Raw genomic sequence first — 23,946 nt, forward strand, 5'->3', positions numbered from 1 at the left:
GCCTTTCGCGCCCTTCCAAGCGGGCTGTGTGCCTTTCGTGCCCTTCCAAGCGGGCTGTGTGCCTTTCGTGCCCTTCCAAGCGGGGTCTCTGCCTTTCGCGCCCTTCCAAGCGGGCTCTCTGCCTTTCGTGCCCTTCCAAGCGGGCTCTCTGCCTTTTGTGCCCTTCCAAGCGGGCTCTCTCCCTTTTGTGCCCTTCACAGCGGGCTCTCTGCCTTTTGTGCCCTTCCATGCGGACTCTCTATCTTTCATGCCCTTCCAAGCGGGCTCCCTGCCAAAAGACTTATTACGGGTATTTTATTTTGCCATACGTCCGGTTTCTTGCTTAGACTGTATTACCCTTATTTGCTGGTCCTGTTATATACATAAAATACACTGTATTACCTGGATTTCTGCTTGTGGTGTCTTTGTTTGCATAATCATGCACCGACCCCCTAAGTATCCCCTGCACATGGGCTCCTACCCGACCTGATCACCCGAGTCCTGACATTATATCTAAAACGTACGGCTAATACTTTACCATTTATCTGATCACTTTGTAGGTTGTTTGTAAGATGGGAGTTGAGGCTGCACTTAACAACCTAGGTAGTCAAAACACGTAGTTGTGTGGTGCCAACATTCCAACCTCACTATGAAAATGGCAGCACATGAAAGTCTTCCACTGGCAGATGTAATAGGTATTTAATTCTCCAAACTTCCCACAATCACCTTATTTAAAATATCCCAGAGGGCTCCTTTCAGACATTGTGCAGGTGCAAAATCAATAGACAAATTGAAAACTTTATATATAAGGTCATTATTGAAGTGCTTTCCAGAATTATATCACTTTTGTTACTACATGCATTAAATGGGTTTCCATTTGTAGACTATGTTAGGTAGACTTCTCTGTGGAGAAAATCTACCAATGTTTGAATTAAATTGGTTTACATTGTTATAAAAAAAGTATAAAAACATTAAATAGAGGAATTTAAATATTCAAGATAAAGATTTAGCATGTTTTTCTAATTGGCAGTGTGGCCTATTCACTAGTGTATGGGACTTGGCTGAAAATACAAGTTTGCAGCAGTAAACTTGCATGTTGAACTCACAAATTCACTACAACCAACTCAAATTTGCAAAAAGAAATCACACACAAATTGCATATACTTGAATGAAAGAGAGTCGAGTTAATTCAAAAAAGCAGGCAGTTTGCAGATCCATTCATTTATAAGCTACAAGTGTGAACTGCAACCCGGATGCAAGTGTCCCACTGTACCAAATCCGATCTCTGCCTAAAGATCCTGTGTAAGTTGACTTCTTACTACCATGGTAACCTGTGCTACTAAAAAATTTAAGTTGTAGCATACATGGCAAAAACTCCATGGCCAAACCATCCTAGCTACAGTCCTAAATAAGAAACATAAAAAACATAAAAAACATTGAATTTCACAGCAGATAACAACCAATTAGCCTATCTAGTCTGCCCATTTTCCCTGATGTGAAGACTCTTAATCAGTCTTAGATTAAGGATAGCTGTATGCCGGGAATGCATACATTCTCTCAATATATTACTTACTATCACTTCTTATGAGTCTGTTCCATCTACCACGCTTCCTTAAATCTAAACCTCTGACCATTTCTGACTTCTTCTTCTAACATTTCTCCTCCTTTGAACTAAGACGTTCCTCCTTTACTTTGTTAAATCACTAAGTATTTAAATGTTTCTATCACATCTCCCTTCGCTAGTCTATCTTCCAAGCGATATACACACAACTATTTACAAATACAACCCTAACTGCTTTTGTGGAATTCTTCTCCCCTCAGATAATCATTGACTGAAGAGAATAAGAGTTATAAGGACAAAAGGCCACAACATCCTATCTCTACTGGATGTGTTCCCATTTGTGTGCCTTACTACTACTAACACTATCTTATCTGAATGGCAATACATAGCTAAACTAATAACGATGTACTGATAGAATGATGAAATCCTCTTTTTACTAATAAAACACCTCCCAATATGTTCATCCCAAAGATTCACTACTCCGGAGTTCTGATCTTACCATACTCAGAACACTTGGATATTCACATTTTCAGTATATAGTATAACCATAGTATATTTGATATATTGTTGTAAAAAATTACATTTGTCTTGTGTAGCCATGGATGTATTATCAGGGCCGGCCGAAGACTTAACGCCGCCTGGGGCGAAGTTTAAAATGCCGCCCCCCCCCCCCGCCGACGCCGGGGGGGCGGCATTTTAAACTTCGCCGACGCCATTATCTAGCCCCCCCGGTACTTACCTTTAAACAGTCCTGCGGCGAGTCTCCCTGCTCTGCCACGGTGCCGGCTTGTAATGCTGAGCGCCGGAAATTGACGTCACTTCCGGCGCTCTGCATTACAAGCCGGCACCGGGACCGAACAGGGAGACTCGCCGCAGAGGAGAGAGAGAGAGGGGCGCCGAGCGGGTAAGCGAAAACCACTCGGTGCCCCTCTCTCTCACCTCCGCTTAAAAAAAAAAAAAAAAAAAAAAAGCGCTTGGGGCGGCAAAGTGCCGCCCCTTCTAAAGTGCCGCCTGGGGCAATTGCCCCAGTCTGCCCCATTATAGGGCCGGCCCTGTGTATTATTGTTCCAACAAACTGCAGAGACATCACAGTGTGCTGCCACCTTTTGCCGTGCTTTCTCCTGAACACTCTTTAAGAGTATCTGAGGGTGTGGCTATGGGCATGGTTTTATAGATAGCACCTACAATGAGAGAAAGGACAGGAGAGACCAGAGAGTGATGAGAGGGGAGAGAAAAGAGAGAAAGGAGAGGAAATAGAAGAGAGATGAGAGAAAGGATAGGATACAGAAAGGAAAGACAAGAGAAAGAAGAGACAGAAGTGAGAAAAGAAGAAAGGGAGAGAAGAGAGAAAGGCTTCATAGTCTCACTGGTAGAATGCAGACATGGCCACCAACTAAGTGTTTCATGGGACATAGAAGAAGGTAAATCTAGGACCTGTGACTTACATCTTTATTCTGAGACTGTGGACATGTGGCAATCCTAGTCTATTAACAAATACTAACATACACTAAATGTATTAACTGGGTGGAGGTTAATAAAACCTATGACAACTATGCAGATCTGGATTGATGAAGCTGGGAAAGCAAGTAAATCTGCTGCATTATATAATCATCCTAAATATAACCCATATATATATTGTAACAGTCTCTTAACTACACAAACGTCTAAAAATCACCTTCACACCCTGTTGGTCTGTTGCACAGAAAATAATATGGTGAATCTTGAAAAGATAAAAAGAGCAGGTGTAGCCAGAACAAAGGAGCATTCTTACAAACATTTCACTAATTACACAGAGAAGAAACATCTATATAGTTAAGCCAAAATGTTCTGGGGTTTGTTTTGACTTTTCTAGTCTTTTCCATTTATTGTCTTTTTTGCTTCTCTAGAGAAACATGACTAACATTTTTGCATGGAAAAATAACAAGTGTGTTACGTGAGTCTGTAACATATTCAGAATAGCATTCGGATTTTGTATTCGGAAAAGGTATCCCTTCCTTAATAACACATTTGTTCATCTCCCACCTCAACGTCACTAAGCCAATGTCAACACTGAGTGGTAATGCAATTGTGACCCTTAATAAAACTTCTTAAACAAACATTTAACCGAATGCGCCTTATTGGATCTGACATGAAAGAGGGACATTTAAAAGCACAGATTAGCATTCCAGGCTATACAAAACACAGGCTTCTTTGGCACATAATTAAGACAGCGTTCAAACATTTAATAGGCTTATATGGGGATGGAATGGATGGAGAATAAGCAGAAATAGACTTACAGTACCATAATGACGTAGGCGCACCAGGCATCATAGATAATGCAGTTGTGAGCACTGGATGACCAAGTAGGAAACTCAATGGTCAGACCCTTGTTTGGCTTCCCATATAAAGAAGAGCTATACGAGGTTTTGAAAGCTTATAAAACTTTTCATGTTTTTCAGTGTTGCCCCATGTTTTTTGGCTCAAATTAAATATTACGGCAACAATCGGGGCCTGTTTTTTTGTTATATGGCAATACATTGTTCCCAGCACAAAATATGAATGAAGCTAAATTTTACTCAGTTGGGAAAATATTTCTGCAAGGGATGCTGTTTCTAATGCTATATTTACTTACAAAAGTGTTACATTTATGTAATTTACTACGTTGGTTGGAAGCTGGAGGGAGCAGAACGGCACCAATAAACTAAGCAACAAATTTAAAAACTAATACTAAGCATGATCGGTTACTCCAGAGAGTGAATTAGTTAACACAAATGACATGCTTCTTTGTAGCATGCCATTATATTACAGCTGGTGGTCAATGCTAACTAATAGGTGGCTAAAGTGATATTAAACTACGCATTTCTACGCACTTTGAGAGTTTTCACTAACAAGAAAGTTTTCAGGAGAGTTGTTTTTCAGCTCCTTGACTTCATAACATTATGAACAGCCAACTCTAGTTAGCTTCTGCTACAGGAAGAGCATGGCTGGTCCTTTATATAACATATGGTTAAATCAGTGAGATTTCTTCTAAGTCTCCTTATACATTAAGTTATGCATTTTACAGAGCCAGAGCAGCCCTTCACTCTTCCAACCTGCTAGTGTTGGCCTTTCATAATGAATGAAAAGGTTAAAATCACTCTCCTGCAATCTTTCCCTTCAGTAAATAAACCCCATAGAGTTCCTTATCTCTTTTTCAATTCCCCGAAGTCAGACTTACTAGCAGAAGAGGGTTCAGTATGCACAGGAGGAGTGGATGGAAGAAAAGATGGGTAGCCCACAAAGAATGAACGTAAGGAACGTTCAGAAAGAAGCGGGGATCTTTGCGATGGAATATTCTCACAGCTGCCCACACTGTTGTGAATCTTGAGGTTGAGAGGCTTGTTCTTTTTCTTTGTTCTGTTAGAAAATAAAAAAAGAATAAGTATAAGTTGTTGGAGAAAGGTCTGATGAAGTTATGGTGAAAAGGAGAGAAAAAAATGCCAAAATTAGTGACAAAAGAGGTAGGATTGAGACAGTGTGCAGATAACCTATTACTAGCTTGCAATATTTACACCAACCCCTGGTGCCAGCTTGTTGAAGCCATTGCTTCCCCATCCAACCGTCAAAGCAGCCCAGCTATTGGACTTTAGAGTATCCATATCTGATGATACCTTGGCAGGGGTGCACAAAGAAACACAGACTTTTCCAGTTGCTCAATAGAACTCAGATCAGCAGGAAACAATTTGAAGTAAAGTTAAGTCTGACCTTTCTTCATTAATACGCAAATAAAAGTAAAAAAAAAAAAAAAAAGCAAAGTATCTGCCAAAGCAATAATTCTGTGAAAAATAAAAAGTTAACATCTGAACCTTGTGAAACTTTATGTGGGCTTAGGAATGATATTTCGATAAAGGACTGCCACAAATTAAATGCAACATTTACTGCAATAGGATGTTCTTTTTTCAGATTATTCAAACAGGTTATATAATAATATATGTCATTGAGGGTTCTGTTCAAACCACTGAATTTAACACTAAATACAGTATTACAAAAAACATTTCCAGTACTGTTAAATGCCCATACTCTCCCTAGATATAACTATCAGATCAGGTAAAATTTTGCATCATTTTCATTTTATACTGGGGAAAAGAATTGTTACTTGGCACAAAAGCAGGCACTGATAGGTTCTTGCCATAGAAAGTAAAACGGTTATTAGAAGTCTCTATGTTCTTTTGTAAGTGAACCTTTGGAGAAAAGAATACAATGAAATTTAAGAAAATGATATAACCAAACTAGTCCAAGATAATGTGGGGTATTTAATCAAATGTAAGTCGGGTGTGGGCTGGCTCGAGGAGGCGGGGGAGAAGGCCAATATTGCCCCCTTGGTCAGTCTAAAATTCTTAATTCATAGGGGTGAGAAACAGTGTTCCCTCTAAGCCGTGCGCTTGTGCGCGCGCACATAGCTTTTTTAGAGAGCGCACATGTCCAAAGCGCACAACAGTTTTTCCCAAAAAAAGAAAAAAATTATATTTTTTTGGAAACTTTATGTGGCGCGGATATTGTGCGCACAAAATTTTTGCTCTGTGAAACTTTTTGCACAAGAGAAATTTTCTGCGCACGCCAACTAAGAAAAATTAGATGGAACATTGGTGAGAAAGCAGCATGGTCACATGATTAGATGTCAGATGAAAAGGCAGTCAAGCTGAACATTTTTCAAACTCTCACTTGTTTGGTACCCTCAAATAAAACAGTTTATACCCCAAAGATTTTTTGATCTGTAAGAATTATCAACTGTCTTCCCGGTACCGCAGGCTTTAGTATCTAGTTTATTAATATGTGGCTCCCAGTACCCTAGTTACAGATCCTCCTATAATTGCATGGGTTTCAACAATGTATTACTCCACCTGAAGTTATTGCAGTATTTCTATGTATGGACATAACATTTGTGAAAGGGAATGACTAGAAACCACATAAAAGAAACAAAGTGACACAGAGCTATTGTGTAACAATACAGAATACTGAGTTAAGTGGCACTTTAAACATCTTTCGGGTGAATTCTTGGAAATAAGGTCGGCTTTGTAGGAACTGAGTATAAATAAACGCTACAAACCATTTGGCCAAAGTGAATCATCAACAAAGTAATTGGTAAAAGAGCCCCATTTAGGACCACCACTGAAAGCCTTGCAGCCCCCTGTACCATTAAGAACCCTTACTGGGCTAGTGAGGAAGGGTACCTACTGCATATGAGCTAACATTTTCTATATTCTTAAGTATGGAAATATGAAACTTTGAAGTATCCATTTTTTAGTATATCATTATGCGAACATTAAAGTTGCAAATTGCAAAACTTTTAATAGTCTTCATCTGCCTCTGACCAGATGCTCATTATACTTAATTGCCAGAACCAATGTTGCCCACTGTCTGGTTGTTTGTCTAACCCTGTGTAACAGAGTGATGGCCTTGGGGACCTCTTAAAACCCTGCACCTCTTGCTGAATTTAGGCAGTAACCTCATAATTAATTTCTGTATAATTAAAACTTCCTTAGTAAATGGATTCCTCCCCAGTAGAGCTGGCTTTTATGTGCATTTATATTTAATTTTATCAGTCAACACAAACACAGCAAGTTTAAAAGTGGATAACCATTGGGGTGAAACTTTGCTTTACAGCTGGCGTTTGTAACGTGTCAACAGAAGTAGGGAGGTGACTTCATTGATCACTCACTCAATAATGTAACAAAAACATAATATAGGTCATTTTATACAAATGTATACATTTGTATACAATATATTTAGTAACAACATTTAATATTATATTTGACACATACATATGAAAGCCACCCTGGTCTTTTTTTTTTTTTTTTTTTAGGTTGAAATCAAATTCAGGTGTTTATGGTTTAAAATCCAGAATGAAGCGTTTAAGCTTTATGAAGTCACAAGTACTGTATTCGCTTTTGCTGATTTATTAGAAACACACTGAAGGAACCTACTGAAGAAACCAACCTCTAGATGAATACAACAGACATTTTACACCACGGGTATAATGAAAATGTGAAGACGACACTTGCTGATACGCTCACCTGGGTTTTTCTTCCTGTAACAGTCCCCACTATGCATATAATGTCCAAGCTAACCAGATCTAGAATGACCAAGTCTATTATACTATTTTAATGATGGAAACTATATTATGTCACTCTTCTGAGTCATTGAGAACATGAAGTCATACTGACATATATGGGAAATATATGCATGTATTTAAAAAAAACCACAGGTTTCATGTTTTAATTAAACATGTTAGTTTCCTTTTAACACTGTAATGTTTCAGGATTTTGTTGTAGGCACGTGTCAGGTAGCCATGCCCTGTTGGCACAACAATATTTAACCTGACATGGCAGCTGAGAGCTGTACCTTTTGACAAGCAACTGTCTGTTTGAGTGGCACTTTAATTCCCAGCATGCTCTGTGGCCTATAATAGGAAATAGGTTTCTATTGCTCCTGTAACGTTTAAACAATAAGCATTCTATCACAAATTATTGAAGAGGTTGCCCTTCTAGGTAATCTTGACAAAGGTTTTTCAGGAACAGATTAAGTTGTCCATCAGTGTGCTATATCGTGTTATATATCACATTGAAAATAGGCCTATCTGTTAGTAACACTGTGATAGATCAAAAGAGAAGAGCAATAAACCGATACTTGAACTGATTCCAAATTTCTATAAGAAGCTACCCTGGTCTTCCGACCCTAGCACATTTGCACACACTGCCTGTTTCCTGCAGGACTCAGATCATATTCCCTAATCGCTTTTCTCTGCACCCATAAATCAAGTTAAAGACCAAAAATATTTACACAAAATGACAATTTCCTACTCAAACAGGGTTAATGACAACATTCATTATTTAAAACGGTGGCTGATTCTGGACAGATACTTTATTTCTTTCATTTTTTTTTAAGAAAATAAAATAATTGCAATAATAATAATTTTATTGCAAAAATAAAATGATGTGGAATGAATTAGTGCAGGAAATGTATAAATGAGCCACTAGATTTTAAGAGCTCATGGCAATACTTACCCCATTATCAGTTATTCTGTTTTAATATCTTTCTTGCCTTAGCTTTGAACCATATGACGTCACTTACCTGTAAATCACAGCAGGTTTCAGAGAACTCGAAATCCACCTGTCCATTCAGGTTATAACCTGCAAAACTGTATTGCAAATATTTCCCCCACTAATTAAAATCATTACGGATCTTTATTTACCGTCTACATACCCCAAGGCACGGTTACATAGGAACCTTCCAAGCTTAACATGCTGGTAAATGCAAAGTAAGAAATAATGTGTGGATTGTTGTCAAATACAGTAAAATATATCAATTCCCATTAAATCTACAACACTAAACGAAATCAGAGGGGAAAAAAGCATAGCTTTTTAGCTATCACGTTTGTAGATACCCTTACATTCATTAAACCAGGAGGTTGCAAACATACATATCAAATATCACATTAATATATATTTCACTGTAAGGCTACATTAAGGCCACTTAATGTAAGTTTTACGGAAAAGGAATTAGTAACTGTCATACATTTTATATTGTAATACTATTTTCAGTCTTATCTATGGACTGCACAGCAGACCTTGTTTATGAGAAATTTTGTAAATAAGCAATGTTATACTTTGCTAATATATGAAGATGAATGTTGCTTACATGCACACTGGTGACCAGGGCCACCACCAGGGGGCCCTGGATAACTGAAGCCAACCCTTGCAGGACGCGGCCAGGACTGCCCAATGATGTTGTTGGGAACGCCCACTGACATCAGGGGAAACACCCCCATTCGGGTGTTGACCCAGAGAACTGGAGAAGCTTCTAGCTGGAGAGTTCACAGATATGGCCACAACCAGTACCTCTGTTTTGGACCCAGGCAATGAGGGAAGCCTGGCAGCCCTAATCTGCCACTTCACAGGCCCTCATGACCCATTTTTTAGGACTGGGCCTTTGCAGGCTTTGGGGCCCAGATGACCCCTTCTTGAACTTTGGGGCCCATTGGGATCACAGAGCGGTACATGCCCTGTTTTTTATTGGGCTCCAAAATGTCTGATGGTGGCACTGCTGGTGACCAAACAGCAGAAATATATTGAATGAATGGATGTGTAAAAAAAAAGATGACTGTTTCTTTAAATTAAGGATTTTCATTTTAGGTCATATAGTCCACATAGCTCTCTAATAATAGCATTACTAATATTTAAAAAAAATATATGGTACAAATAATGTACAAAAAAAACTGTACGGTAGAAAAAGATATTTTTTCAAAACATTTTTATGACTGTTGATATTAGGGCAAGTATATTACCCTTGGAATATTTATAACAATACTCTAGATGAATTATAAGCTTTGTGCAGCTGTTAACCTATTAAAAATATTTCAAATCATGAGGCATATTAAAAAAAAAAAATGTGTGAAAATCTAACATGGTTGAGTGCGCCAGTGCAGCTGTAATCATCACTTTGCATTATTGTTCTAAATTAAATTGATTCTCAAGTTCCTATAATTTAGATGACAGATTTTAAGCAGAAACAGCCCACATCATAAACCCTGTATAGTGTAAATACGAGGGGCAACCAAGGTTATCTCTTTTATTACATATAGAATGTTCAGGTCTCTGGGGAGGCATTATCTTGACTGATAATAAATATAGGGTAGTACGTTTTACCAGTTGACTATGTGCAGATAGAATCTTAATGTAGACAGATTATCACACATCAGAGTCACCAGCTGTGGTGAATACAGATCGTCTTTATACAAGGCTGATATTGTAATGTAGCATGAACATCCTAAAAGGTGCTATGGTAAACTTTTTTCAGTGAATCAGATGTTAGAAAATGCTTATTGCTACTACTGTTTTTAGGGAGGGGAGGACATCATCGTCACCATTGCTGTAGATAAGTGCATCTAATGTTGAGCCTAGGGCTAGTGGTGTCTGGGTGTAATATTTCTTTTGTGCCCCCACCCCATAACTAATACACAAGCACATGATAACACATAAACTTACTCGAACACCAACTCATGTTAACACCATACATTTACACATATACACATACTATAGCTATCTTCTCCCTCACACCACTAACCATTGGCTTACCCTTGACAACATGTGCTGACAAACATGCACACTCAGGTTAACATCACATACTTACACCTGCCCATACGCATGCCAACAGCAAATACTCCATACATACCTTCTATAACACAGACACACGTTAACAGCACGCACACTCACACACACGCTACAGCCCTCTACCTTCCCTCTTAGGTTATGAACATGGATTTCTTCTTACATATCTATATCATAACCTGCCTGCCATTCCTACAAGGTCATTCCTCACATTATCTCACCATTAAACCACTCTACTGCAGCAAGTTAATGTTTTAGATTCTGATCCAGATCGGGATGATTCTTTAGGATGATTATATTAATGAGTTTCTAAAAAAGATACTAAAAATAAAAGCCTAGAAGGGATAGATACATGGCCATCGTGTCTGAAATACAGCCACTGTATGGAAGAAATAGAAACATTTTATTCAATGTCTCTGGATTTCCTATTCCAAGCAGCCAAATACAACGTGCCATCCATCACTACCACATTATTATACTCACAAGACTATTCTTCTCTATCTCACACGTGGCGACTGACTGCACAGCCATCTAACTAGTCCTCAGAGGAACATCCTAAATATATTAGTGAGAAGAGAACAGTAAAATCTGCCTGAGGGACATGGAAGAAAGAAGCACTTTTTCGTTTTTTTTGTTTTTTTTTTAACCCCTTTGAGTGCCACCGGGAAAATGATTAATTCTGCTTTACCAACTTGCTTAGCCCTCTCTTCAGTGCAAGAGGGGTTAAGTGTTATGCTTTACTGTTATACATTATATGTCATCTTTATGATATTTCACTGACCTGTCCTAATGACTTGAAGATGTACATTAGCATAAGACTTTTGTTAATGGTTAGGTAATTGTAACGCTATTTTAACATCAAATCTTGGTGTCTGAATTGATCAGTTTATTTTAATAGAATGCAGAATACACCTCAAGGTCCTCTGGATAATCACCTGTAGTTGGGGATGCTTAGTTGAACACAAAAAGTAAAAAACATAAAATAATGGACATGAAGATGAGGGGAATAACAGGAGGTATGTGTCATCCTCTCTCTTCCAAGTTTGCAGAAAAAAAAGAAAATAATAAAATAAAGCTGAGGGCCCCTTGGCAGATCTAATTTAAAAGTCTTAAAAGCGTGGTTCTGTGTGTGTTTTGCTAGCAATTCTACATGTATTATTGTACACTAGAATATACACAATGGCTGTAGTGACTGGATTCTTTCTGTGCTCTCATGCGCCACTACTACCAATATCATTACTTTTTATTATGTATATCTTTTTGCATTTATTTATTATATTTATTATCTTTACTCTCCAAGTCACATTACGTACTGGCAATGCATCCCTCTCCCCACAAAAACCCAGTCATTAAGCTTCCCCTGCATAATTTCTACGGTCTAAAAGCAGATGCTGCATTGATGATGGAGATCATCATCACTAGGGGTGGGCTAAGGGCTGAGTGTTTTGGGTGTAATTCCTCAACAATGTCTCTGAGACTGAAGTATACTTCAGCTTCGAGTCTCTGGAGCTGTCAATACTTCCTCCTTCAGCCCCCATTCATACACCTCCAGAGATGCGAGGCTTGGGTATACGTTCGTGTATGATATTAGCATGTGTGTGAGTATATGGTGTTAAATGTGTGTGTTACTGTATGATTTTAGTGTTTTGTGTTAGTGAATGGTGTTAGCATGAGTTTGTGTGTCAATGTGTGTTACTGTATAATTGCTTGTGTGTCAGGATTTGCACTCACTTCTGCCACCGAGACCCGCCACTCTCGGGAGGACCAACTACATAATGATGACTTTGTAACTAGAATACTATGTCATAAAAGCCCCTGTTGGTGTAATGGTCAGTGTCCCAATACTTTTGTCCATATAGTGTATAAACCATGCTTAAGGCTAGGTTTCCACTTGGGTTTTTGTCCTGCGTTTTTTTCTTGATGAAAAACGCCAAGAAAACTGCCACTGCATTTACCTGCGTTTTGGCGTTTTTTCTGGAGTTTTTTCTGGCGTTTTAGCCTTTCTGTGGAAATTGCTTTTTTTGACCTTAGGCAGTTTTTCCAGCCTTTACAAGTTAGAAGTTTCACCCAGCTAAAAGGGATTGGGATAAATGGCAAGTATCTGCCCTCTCCTGATGTCATTTCCTTGGTAGACCCTTTTGTCTCTTTTCTGTGGTTTGTAAGGCCAAGATTTCTTGCAAAAAACGCCAGAGTGTCAACATGCTGCGATTTTGAAAAACTGCCACAGAGCCCAAAAAAGCAGAAAAACGCCAAAGAGGACTGAAAAAACGCCAAACAGAAAAACGCCAAGTGGATATGGCATTTTGCGATTTTCTATTGAAGAACAGCTAACATCTGGCTGCAGCGTTTTTTCACTAAAAAAACGCCAGGTGGCGCTATTGGCGTTTTTATGGGCGTTTTTAGCAAAAAAAAACCAAGTGGAAATCTAGCCTAACGCTAGTGGCCAGGCATAAATGGAATGCTATTAAATCAGAGTATGATTAATGGTCTTATAGCTACAGCATTTACAGTGATGAAGACATAGAGGTTTATTCACCAATTCACAGGCTTTAGGACTGCAGGTGGGCTCATAACATTTTTGGAGAGACAGCTGCACCTCAAGTAAATTGGCTCTACTTTGGCTAAAATTGCCTGATCCTTTCACTGTTCATTGAACCTTTTCAAATTCTATCGAGTGGGGCTTCTGCTGAGGTTTTTTTACATGCTGCTGCACGATTCCTAAGATATTCAGGTAATTCATCAATCTATTAAGCATTACAGAGAAACCCTAAGATACAAAGTTTGTTAATGGTTATTCGGGAACACTGTGTGGCACGTATGATATTTTCAGCCATATTGTATTGCCAGATATACGAATACTTTGCGCAACATAGTTAAAAAAAATTGTGATTCGTTTTACTCTCCTTAGCTATCAGTTTCTCACTTTCCAATTTAGGCCTTTTTATCTCTGTTTGGCCTCTTTGTACTGTATAAATGATGCTGAGCCCTTATTTAATGTTATTATATTGTCACATATACATATATACACACACCTTGTTATGTACATATTCTGATCACAAGAAAGTATAGCTTTCCAACAGTGAATAAAAATGATACTGTCAACTGTTAAAAATCTTCAAACGCGGAGCGGGTGAAATGATACATTTAGTCTTTCATTTCTTCTACTTTAATAAATCCATATAAACGGTGTAAACCAATGACAATCATTTTTTAGGGCAGTGCATCTAAGAAAACACATTTATGAAGTTCCCGCTTGTTCTTATGCTGCGGGTTTCAATATCCGCAGGGTGGTGACAAATTATTGCAGACATTTTCATGTCTCCCTTATTACTGTAAACAGCCAAAAATCAAACAAAGATTTTATCTTTTTCTTGTATTTTTTAGCATTAACTAACACTTTGTGTGATTCTGGTTGCCTAATAACAAAGTGTGATCATAATGTGATCATTATTTCTAATAAGAAAAATCTGTGAGAATAACGACTGGTAGTACTGTCATAATCTTATTTCTTTTAAAGTCTTATACACTGCAAACATGGTATTAACAGAGGGTTATTTATTAAAGTTCTGCCATGCTTCTGTTTGAAGGGGTAAAATCTTTCAGTTGACTTGGTAAATGCAGTAACATTAAAAATATACCAATAATTAAGTAAGTCTCTCATGAATGAGTTTAATGCACATTCTGAACAAAACAAACCTAAGGAACATTATAACTAATACACACTAAACTTGTAATCTGAAATGTACTTTGTGTTTTTAGCATAACACACAATACGTTTGTAACCCCTAGACAACGTTTTTGAGGCTTTAGCACACATAGAAGTACCATAAGAAAGTATCACTGTGTACCAATATTGTCTCTAGATTTTGACACCTATATAGCGGAATGGGAGGCATTTTGATATCCGTTGCCAGATCCAACACAGGCATTAAAAAATGCCAAGAATTGCGTTCACTGGCTCTACAAGAGCTCCAAATGCAATAGTTTTCCATTCTAAACTGCTTACACTTATACTTACCAGGCAAAACATTGCTATTTTTTAAACCATGTTTAAACCTCTCGGTTAAACAGTATTAGCAGATTTAAAAATAAAATCACAGTCCATAACTAAGAATGTTTTCTTGTTCCAGTTTCCATGGAGCCAGACCTTTTCATTATTCTGCCATCTGGACCTATAATTAAATGCATGCGTAAGGTAAGACAATAGAATGAAGCCTGGACTTCTCCCTTTCTTATTATAACTACTAGGGAGGGAGGTCACAAATGGTTCCACCGGCAGGCATATTAAGAGTCATTATTGGCATGTTAGCTTTGATGATTTGCTGTTTAATATGTATTTATCATGTGCTGTCTTAGTGATGAATAAATAAATAAATGCAAGTTTTCTTACATTCACTATTTATCACTTTTACTGTACCTTCAGCACGATTAGTATGGAATGTTGTCCTGCTCTGTGTTGAGTATCATAATGCCTCTTTACTATCTCTTTAACTTTCTTCTACCTCTACTTTCAATGGCATTGAATGGTGGGTTATATTTACCTACCATTAAATGTTTTTGCTCACCACTATATAGCCACTTTTTTCTAAATGGCAAAAAGTACTTGCCCTAAACACAACTGAACACAAGAAATTTGAGAGCACATCTATTCAACTTAGGTATTTATAGCAAATATCCTATTCTGCTCCAAGTTCCTGTAGGTGATGTAATGCCCCAAATCCAATCGTGTAGTTTAGAAAGGGGCATATGGTTATTATAATTCAGATCTAGACCTGTCTTGGTTAGACCAGTTGTGAAGTTGCATGCATGTTTTTTAAGGTTCTAAAAGTTTGCTCCACCATTTTGAAACATCCAAACAAAATCCAAATTCTATGAAACATGAATTAGAAAGAGTAGTTTTTGCCTCATTTAACAGCATACCATTAGCTGATCAGTCTCAATCATGTTAAACAATATTATCAGTGTCCAATCAAAGTGTTGGGAAATGAACAGTACTGCTAAGCAGGAATCCATCTTTTCTTTAGGTGGTGGTATCAGGATTTAGCATAGAAGTCTGGGCAGAGTATGCCTGTGAGTGAGATCTGGGGGACTGTGGTTTCTCTAGGAGAACATGGGGTTCACTCTTCATAAAACATATTTAGTGAAAAAGATCAAATATTTAATCTAACCTAAAAACTCCCTCTTTAGTGAATACATCCCTTAAACCCCCCCCCCCCCCAAAAAGAAAGCAAAACTCACCGTGGACCAATATGGATGTAAAAAATGTAATTTGTATTTTAAAGACCCTGTGCAAAGTCAAGAGCCAGTTATCTTAATTCATGTATACATCTAATCTTCATTGAGGTTTAACTGCCTGCTGCAAGCGTTATATGAAAACCCTGTTTTAATGATTCCATAATTGAGATTATGTAGCATTTTAATTTCTCCCTCATTACAAAGTTCTTCCTCTTACTGACTGTTCTCTCCCAAATGAATCCAGGCTTCACCTTTTGATTTCTTTCTGCACCATAAATTACTCCATGGTAATTAAATTCCCCTTATCTCTGCCCTTGTTACCTAACTAAATGCCCATTTAAATTCACCAACATGTTTTCTCCTTTTTTCTTGAAAAAAAAAAAACAAAACTCATGCAGGTTCTTCCAAAGTCTCATTAAACAAAGAAGTCCAGGTATCTCATTTTTGGAAGAATGTTGAAACCTTGGTTCCTTTCCCCTACACTATTCTCCATTTGCCGCTAAACTAAAATTTTAATGGTGTTTATCAGTAAGAACAATTTTAATGGCAACCAGATGCCAGCGCTGGGCAATAAATGCAAAGTCATCATAACAGAGGGCATCCCACTGAATGATACAAACTCCCTCCTGAGACAATAGGGCACTGTCACATTTTGTGATATGCTCTGCAGACAGCAATATTGTTTCATTAATGGAAATACGTTTTCTCTACATAAAACAGATGGTATGGTGACATCAATTATCATAAATAATAAATGCAGGGTGAGTGAAAAATGCCCAGGGACTGCCTTAGGCACACAAACATGACAGGGCTACAGTGGCACCCCATGACTCTGAAACTACAGCTCTCTTCTACGTATGCAATTTTTTCCCTTGGAATACAAGATACTAAGTGATTGAATAGAAGGAAATGCAATGAGATAATATCGAATAAATGGCTTGCTTAGCATCACTGTGCTTATTCAGCCTGAATCTAAAAGAATGAATGGTACTTGTTACTGGTTATATCATAAGCAGAGGTACGGCATTTTACTTGAAGTACCGTTATATATAATAATTATATTATCAGAATAAATTGATGCATCTCTACATAAAAAAATACCCCATTGACGATGGTATCTAGAGGAAGACATAGGGGTAAATCCATGGATTAAAACCATTAAGGGATAAAATAATGGCTGGAAAAACAAAATGCAAAGAACAAAGAAATTTGACTACAAGTACAAGAAGTGTCATTTTGACTGTAAATTGATCTAGAGATCAGCGAAATTTATGGGAAAGAGATGGCCAGTCTGTGGCAATCCAGGAACAGTGTTTTAGAACTTTAGCTAGAAGCTAATGGGCCAAATATAACCTTTTTGCTATGGGAGGCTACAGGTTGCTACTGAACTGTGTACTATGAAACCTCACTTTGTTCAAACATCTGTCTATCTAATCATCAAGAATCTTTGTGACAGTGAAAGACCCAAGCTTTTTCACGTTTCCCAGAATGAGGATGTCGTCACAGAGAGGCTCGTAGCATCATACGCTTCAACTGCAACTAGATGGAGATGTGCTGATAAGACCTGCGGTACCAAACCTCAAGGGATTTTCGATATGGTATTTTTTAGCTTTATTTAAGTTTTCACGCAATCTATACGTGTATACTATGTGTTTTGATTATATGTAAAAACTGTAAAATACCTCCTAAATATTCATTAGATGATAGCAAATCAGTTCATAAAATCTAGCCCTATCTCTATCCCAAATATGTGTGCACATATCTCGTCATACATTTTACAGGGGTCTACAATGCTTGCCTCGTTAGGAGTATTCATCTTATTTGCCCTATGAATCTCTTATTCATTTATTCTGTCTTTTATAAATCAATGAACATATTAGTGAACATTTGAAAGCTAAACTCCAGTGCACAACAGAAGCAATGAGGAATAAATGTTGCAAACGCTTCTTTTTTTAAAAAATTTATTTTAGGTATATAACCTCAAATCTAAGCATTGAATTTGGTACTGTGTGATGGGAGTTACTTACCACAAGAGTTAGGATGACCAACTAATAATAAGAGCATTTAAAAAAAAAACCCACAAAAACAGTGCACTAATTCTATTCCTGGGTCAATAAAGGGATTATAAGGAAATATCTATTGTGGCATCTTACAAATCACTTGAGCTATGTTTATATTTCTAGGAAGTGCTGCGAGTGTATTCCTGCTAGCCACAGACGCAGTTTGTAAATTAATGTCATGTATTTTAGTTTCCTATTGATATTGATTAATGGACTCTTAGATTCACAGAAAAACAACTTCTTAATAATGTTTGGGGCTTCCGTATTTCCCTGTATGCGTCTGTATCCAGCAATCATCTCAAATGTTTTATGCATTACGCTATCAAAACAAGCCTAAGTGAATTAAAACACGCCCATTAAAATCCAATTTACAAAAAAAAATGTTTACAAAACTTTGTCCCTTTTCTAAGTGTTCCAGCACTGGTCAGAATGCAATGCCATGTCCATCCTGTAATTATTCATGGCTTTTGTATGGATAATACATCTGTCTGAGTACCTGAGGGCTGGGCAATGGGTTCGTCATTTTGTTTTAGCATTTCAAATGTCAAACTTTATTTTCACGAGAAACTTATGAATCTTGCTTTTCACAGTGAGCTCATTAGCCAAGAAAATGTTAACTCTCTAAAAACCATTTAATGACTGATGATTGTAATCTGCATTTAACAACAGCAGTTCTCTGTGGGGTATGAATGATTATTCTGTTGTTTGCTTCAACCTGACATTTCATTTTCAAGCTCTTGGCAATATACAGTACTAATATATATATATATATATATATATATATATATATATATATATATATATATATATATATATATCCACACAAGTACTTATTAACAGCACTCAGGTCTTCTTTTTAAATAATGCAATGATGCTCCATCATTGAGTCTTTAATGACTTTCATCAGGACAGAATTACTATTGGACTTTGTAACAAAATGCTAAGTGGGTAAACAGAAAAAAATCACATCACTATTTGACGTGACAACCCTTTCTTCAAAACAGCATCAATTCTTAAATTCTTTTAGGTAAGTCAAGGATTTTGTTTGTAGTCATATAGTGTAGGAACTGAGTCGGGAGCAGGTAAGGGGGTATGGAAGTGGGAGAAGGGAAAAAGGTGAGGAGGATAATTTGGCCCCCACTCTGGAAAAAGTCCATGAGTGTGCCTGAAGGCAAAGGGTGGTCACACCAAACATTGATTTAACTTAGGTATTTCTTCTGTTCACTCACTTTGATTTTTGTTAACCTGTTTATTTTGAAAGCATTCTTACTTTACACCATTTTTTCACATCTGGCTGAAACATTTGCACAGTATTGTATATATTTTATAATATTACATACACCGATCAGCCATAACATCATGACCACCTGCCTAATATTGTGTAGGTCCTTCTTTTGCCACCAAAACAGCCCTGACCTGTGAAGGTGTGCTGTGGTATCAGACGTTGGCAGCAGATCCTTTAAGCCCTGCAAGTTGCAAGGTGGGGCCTCGATGGATGCATCCTGGTTTCATCAGCCCAGGCCACCTTCTTCCATTGCTCCGCGGTCCAGTTCTTATTCTCACGAGCCTACTGTAGGTGCTTTCAGCGGTGTACAGGGTTCAGCATGGATGTTATTAACTTCACCTGTTAGTGGTCATAATGTTATGGCTCATCGGTGTGTAATTCTATAATAATTAAGTAGGTGAATGCATTTCTGTCTTCTCATAAGCCATTATTTATGTGTACAAGAGATTCCTCATTTTAAATATCCATGGGGTGATGCTCCTCATACACGTATCATAACACATATTTCCTGGAAGTAATATGTGTTACACATTATACATCATAAATACATTTAGTAATTATCATTGGGTGTTTGCTACCCTAGTGGCGTAGACAAAATGGAAGTTATTTATAAAATGTGACCGTCGTTTGCAATCTGTGCTTATCAACATAGGAACCAAAGCATGTCCCTGCTTACTGAATTATTGCATTGAACAATGTTCAAACTTTGTATGAGAATCATTATTTATAGATAACTCTTACTCTGAGCCAATTGGGATATTACTGTGGCTCAGTACACAGTGAACTATCTGAACCGCAGTGATACCAAGAATTCCAGAGGCACAGATGAAATGGATTTTTGGTCCCTTATACTTTACGGTAGCACTGTCCCTGTGCACAGTTCAGTCCAGCCTGGAGAACCAGACTAGCAATTTTAATATCATACTGAAATTAGCTTTTTGAATTAGGAAATTATTTGAAAGCAGCCGTGTTGTACACAAGATGTACTTTTGTACATATAAAGCACTTTTAACTTACGTAAAAAAAGAATATTAAATTCCTTCTGAACAGATCTCATCTTGAATACGTAGGGCAATTTGGGCCATATGTCGTCAACAAAATGTCATTAGGAAACCCGAAAAGGAAAAACCTAATAAGGAGAATGGACTAAAGGCTGGAGAAGATGGGTTTATTTATACTAGGAAAGAGGTGGATAAAGGGCATATAAAATTCTTAAGAAATACAGGTCAAACAATAAGAATAAAAAAATTTAAACCCTACAGTGGAAATGTAAAGATATGGAATTCACTACCTATAGAGTTGAATATAAAATATTACATGTATTATATCATCATAGTTGCCAACTGTCCTGTTTTTCCTGGGACAGTCCCACAATTTGAAAGCTTGTCCCTGTACTTTCAGTGTCCCAGCAACATGTCCTTGGAAATCTGTAGTTGTGGCTGTTGTGTGTGCATGTATATGCATATGTGTATAAGCAGACATTGATAAGGGCAGTATATGTGTATATGTGTGTATTTTGACAGTCTATCCATACTAGTACTGTTTGGGGGCAAAGGGACTAATGACTGACTCAAACACACCTTTAACCCAGGGGCACTATTTACCGTTGTTTTAAATATATAAAAATATATAGTGTCCTTGGAGAAGCTGTGCTGCATATGTATCTAAACCATACCAAGGATGTATGGTAGTGTTTGTGGGAAGTTTGTGATATAATCTGCACTATAATAAGTAGGCGGGGCTAAATTATGCACATTGTATGGGTGGAGCTTTAAGGCAGTGGGTGTGGTACATTTTCAAGTACGTATTTCATAGCTGTGCTGCAAAGTGTGCCTGGAATTATTTTCAGGTGCTGCCAACTATGTATTTTTCTTAAAATAACTAAATATCTCCAAAGCTGTTACACTGATGGAAAAGTAAAAAGTGCAAGCTGTAAGTAGGGCCAATAAATGAAATTAGTTATCATTAAAGCTGTGAAGGTGGCAGTTTCCCTTCTTTAAAATCCTCAAGTATATCCGTAGCCCTCAAGGCCTTCAGTATTATGAACAAAATCTTTAGCGTTATATGGGACTTTTAATACGTACGGTTTAAAAAATTCTATTATCTTTATTTATTCTTACATGTTAGTAAAATGTTACATTTTCACATGCTTTAAAGATGGAAAGTATCTCAAGGCTCTTGTATCTTGATCAGAAATAATACTGTACCGTAATATTAGCCACTTTACAAGCTTGATATTATTACACAAATGGCGGCTTCCCCCATTCAGAAAATGGACAATTAAACCATCATAATCAAAGCAGTTTCCATAACGCTCTTATAGTAGGAGCTCACAGCTGGAATTGCTGCTAATTCTTTTATTTCCACCTCATTCACCCCTGCTATTTGACACTTTCAACAATGCCATTTTCTGAAAATGTTCCCTGGAGCTCATTTTAATCTCTTTCAATTTGCACAATGGAATTTTCATGGTCAAAAATAAGTACATGGCATTCAATGACGCATCGTCCAGTGGCCAGGATGGAGAGTCTTGGTAATGTGATCAACTGGCAAGGGAACTTGGTCACAGGAGGTCAAGTGCTAGCATATTTCAGGGCCAAACGATCATGCTAGTCTGACTTTCTCTCAGAAAGAAACCATTCCTTCATACCCTTACATAATACGTTATGGTATTTGGTGGGTAAGAGAGGTTAACCTTGAATAGAATAGGTCTTTCTCCTCCACAGCTCCTTGCTTTCCGCAATTAACCTTGTTTAAGACTCACCATGGCAGGTCAGCACATAGTGTGAAACTGATCAGAATGCATGACGAGTCCCATGGAGAAACTGATCTCACTTGTTCTGTAGTAACTGTGACAGAATTTAGGGGCACAGTAGCAAGTAACCTTGTGATACTTTGATTTTCTTCAGATTAGAAATATACTATGTATACATATATTTATGGAAAAATCTGTATACAAACTGGATATTTATACATGAATGTATGTAGCGCATGTATCAGCATTTTCATTGGCATGTATTCATGGAGTGCTCTGACATATGAAAAAATGCAGCAAGGATTGTATGGGGCACAACAAGAGAAGTTTGCCCAGTTGTGAGTATACTGTGCATTTGAATTAGGACTTAGAAATTCACAGCATTTTTTTACACATAGCACATCACATGAATACAGCGTTACAGAATGAGTGAATTACACAGTACAATTTTTTTTGTAATAACCTACCGCTTGCCATTTAACAAGGGCTGTGAGGTGGTTAAAGTAGATTTCAACATTCAGATGTGGTTAAGGGGTTAATGAAGGGAATGAGAAGTCTCTGGTCCTAACAGCTGCCAATTAGTGGATGAAAGCAGATCCAGGAAGCAGTTTTTACATTATACTGCAAAGTAAGGGGTCCTGCTTCCCGCACCCATCTCCGCTCATCACGATATTGCTTTTTTTTCCCCCTTTAATTAGTTCTTTATTGTACAGCCCATCTTGGGTTTCCAGTTTGCATGCAAGGATTATTTAAAATCTTCTAGTAAAGTACTGTTCTCTGACTGTCCATGGCATTGCTAAACATACAATGCCAAATATCCATAAGCTGACACATGGTCGGATACCTCCGTAGGTAATGACATCATGTGCATGTGTACATTTATTTTATTCCTTGAAACAGTCATACCTCTGCTGAAAAACATTATAATTTAGTCTTTCCTCTGCATATCACATGGTTTAAATTTCCAATCATGGTTTGTATATATATATATATATATATATATATATATATATATATATATATACACACACACACACTTTATTGTAAATGCAGTGAGATGTGGAAGCGCTTGCTTAGTTTTGTATAGAGTGAAATATTACCTGAAAAGGGGTGAGCTGTAGAAAGGATTGGAATAGAGAGTGAAACACATGTTATCATTGCACTTCTTATCACTATGTTTTCATAGCATCAGTTTAGGTAATATTTTTCACTTCGTAACTGAAAATAATTTCACATAATCTCGTCATCATTGATAAAAACTTACTTGGGAGTGTGGGACTCATCCACACGATGACCCACTTGGAATTCGTGTGACTTGCTCCGATGCAGGGAGGTAAATCCTGGAATTAGGTGAATGAGTTTCCTGGATGAAGGGGGTGGGGTGCCTGGTGGCTTCAGCTTGTTTTTTCGTCTTACAGGAGGTGTGCCAGGAGGGGTCATGGTGGTGACTATGTTAGGAGTTCGTGGTGGTGGGTTGCTGTGCACCGTGTGCCGTTGACGTGGGGATGGCGGCAGTGAACGGTGCCCAGTCTCTGAAGGTTGGCACATTCCTGGGTACGATTCAACAGCCAATCTATCTACATTACTGTACATGGATCCATGAGCCACCGGCAAATGGCAGTAGTGCTGAATACATTTTGACTGGACTTTGGGGCTCTGTGAAAGATGTGTTCGGATCCACTGGGCAGTCTCTTGCTGGGTGATGGGGTTATTTTCTTTCCCTGTCTCTGTGGCAGGCCATGGAATAGCCCAGTCTTCTTTAGAAAGACTGCTTCCTGTGGACAAAACAGAACAGAGTTTGGAATCTCTTCATAGAAGGAATCTGACTGAAAGAGAATGTCTAAAAAACCATAATGACACAAATTTTATACATAAGGATAATCTACGCATATAATTTTCTAATTATCAGGTTCAGAGCAATGGTCAAAGTCTGCTACAACCCCCGT

The 23,946-nt window shown here is 37.8% G+C and overlaps 1 protein-coding gene across 1 annotated transcript in view; it reads right to left on the minus strand.

The window, feature by feature from the left end:
- Positions 1-23,946, minus strand: part of KSR2 (kinase suppressor of ras 2) — a 156,440-nt gene that overhangs the window by 64,497 nt on the left and 67,997 nt on the right. Inside the window, exons 4-5 of the mRNA XM_053473343.1 lie at positions 23,265-23,775; positions 4,737-4,915 (exon numbers count right to left, since the gene is read on the minus strand). Of these exons, the coding sequence (XP_053329318.1) occupies positions 4,737-4,915; positions 23,265-23,775 (690 nt within the window). The remainder of the gene's footprint in view (positions 1-4,736; positions 4,916-23,264; positions 23,776-23,946) is intronic.

Source organism: Spea bombifrons, chromosome 1, assembly GCF_027358695.1.
Source record: "Spea bombifrons isolate aSpeBom1 chromosome 1, aSpeBom1.2.pri, whole genome shotgun sequence".
NCBI lineage: Eukaryota > Metazoa > Chordata > Amphibia > Anura > Pelobatidae > Spea > Spea bombifrons.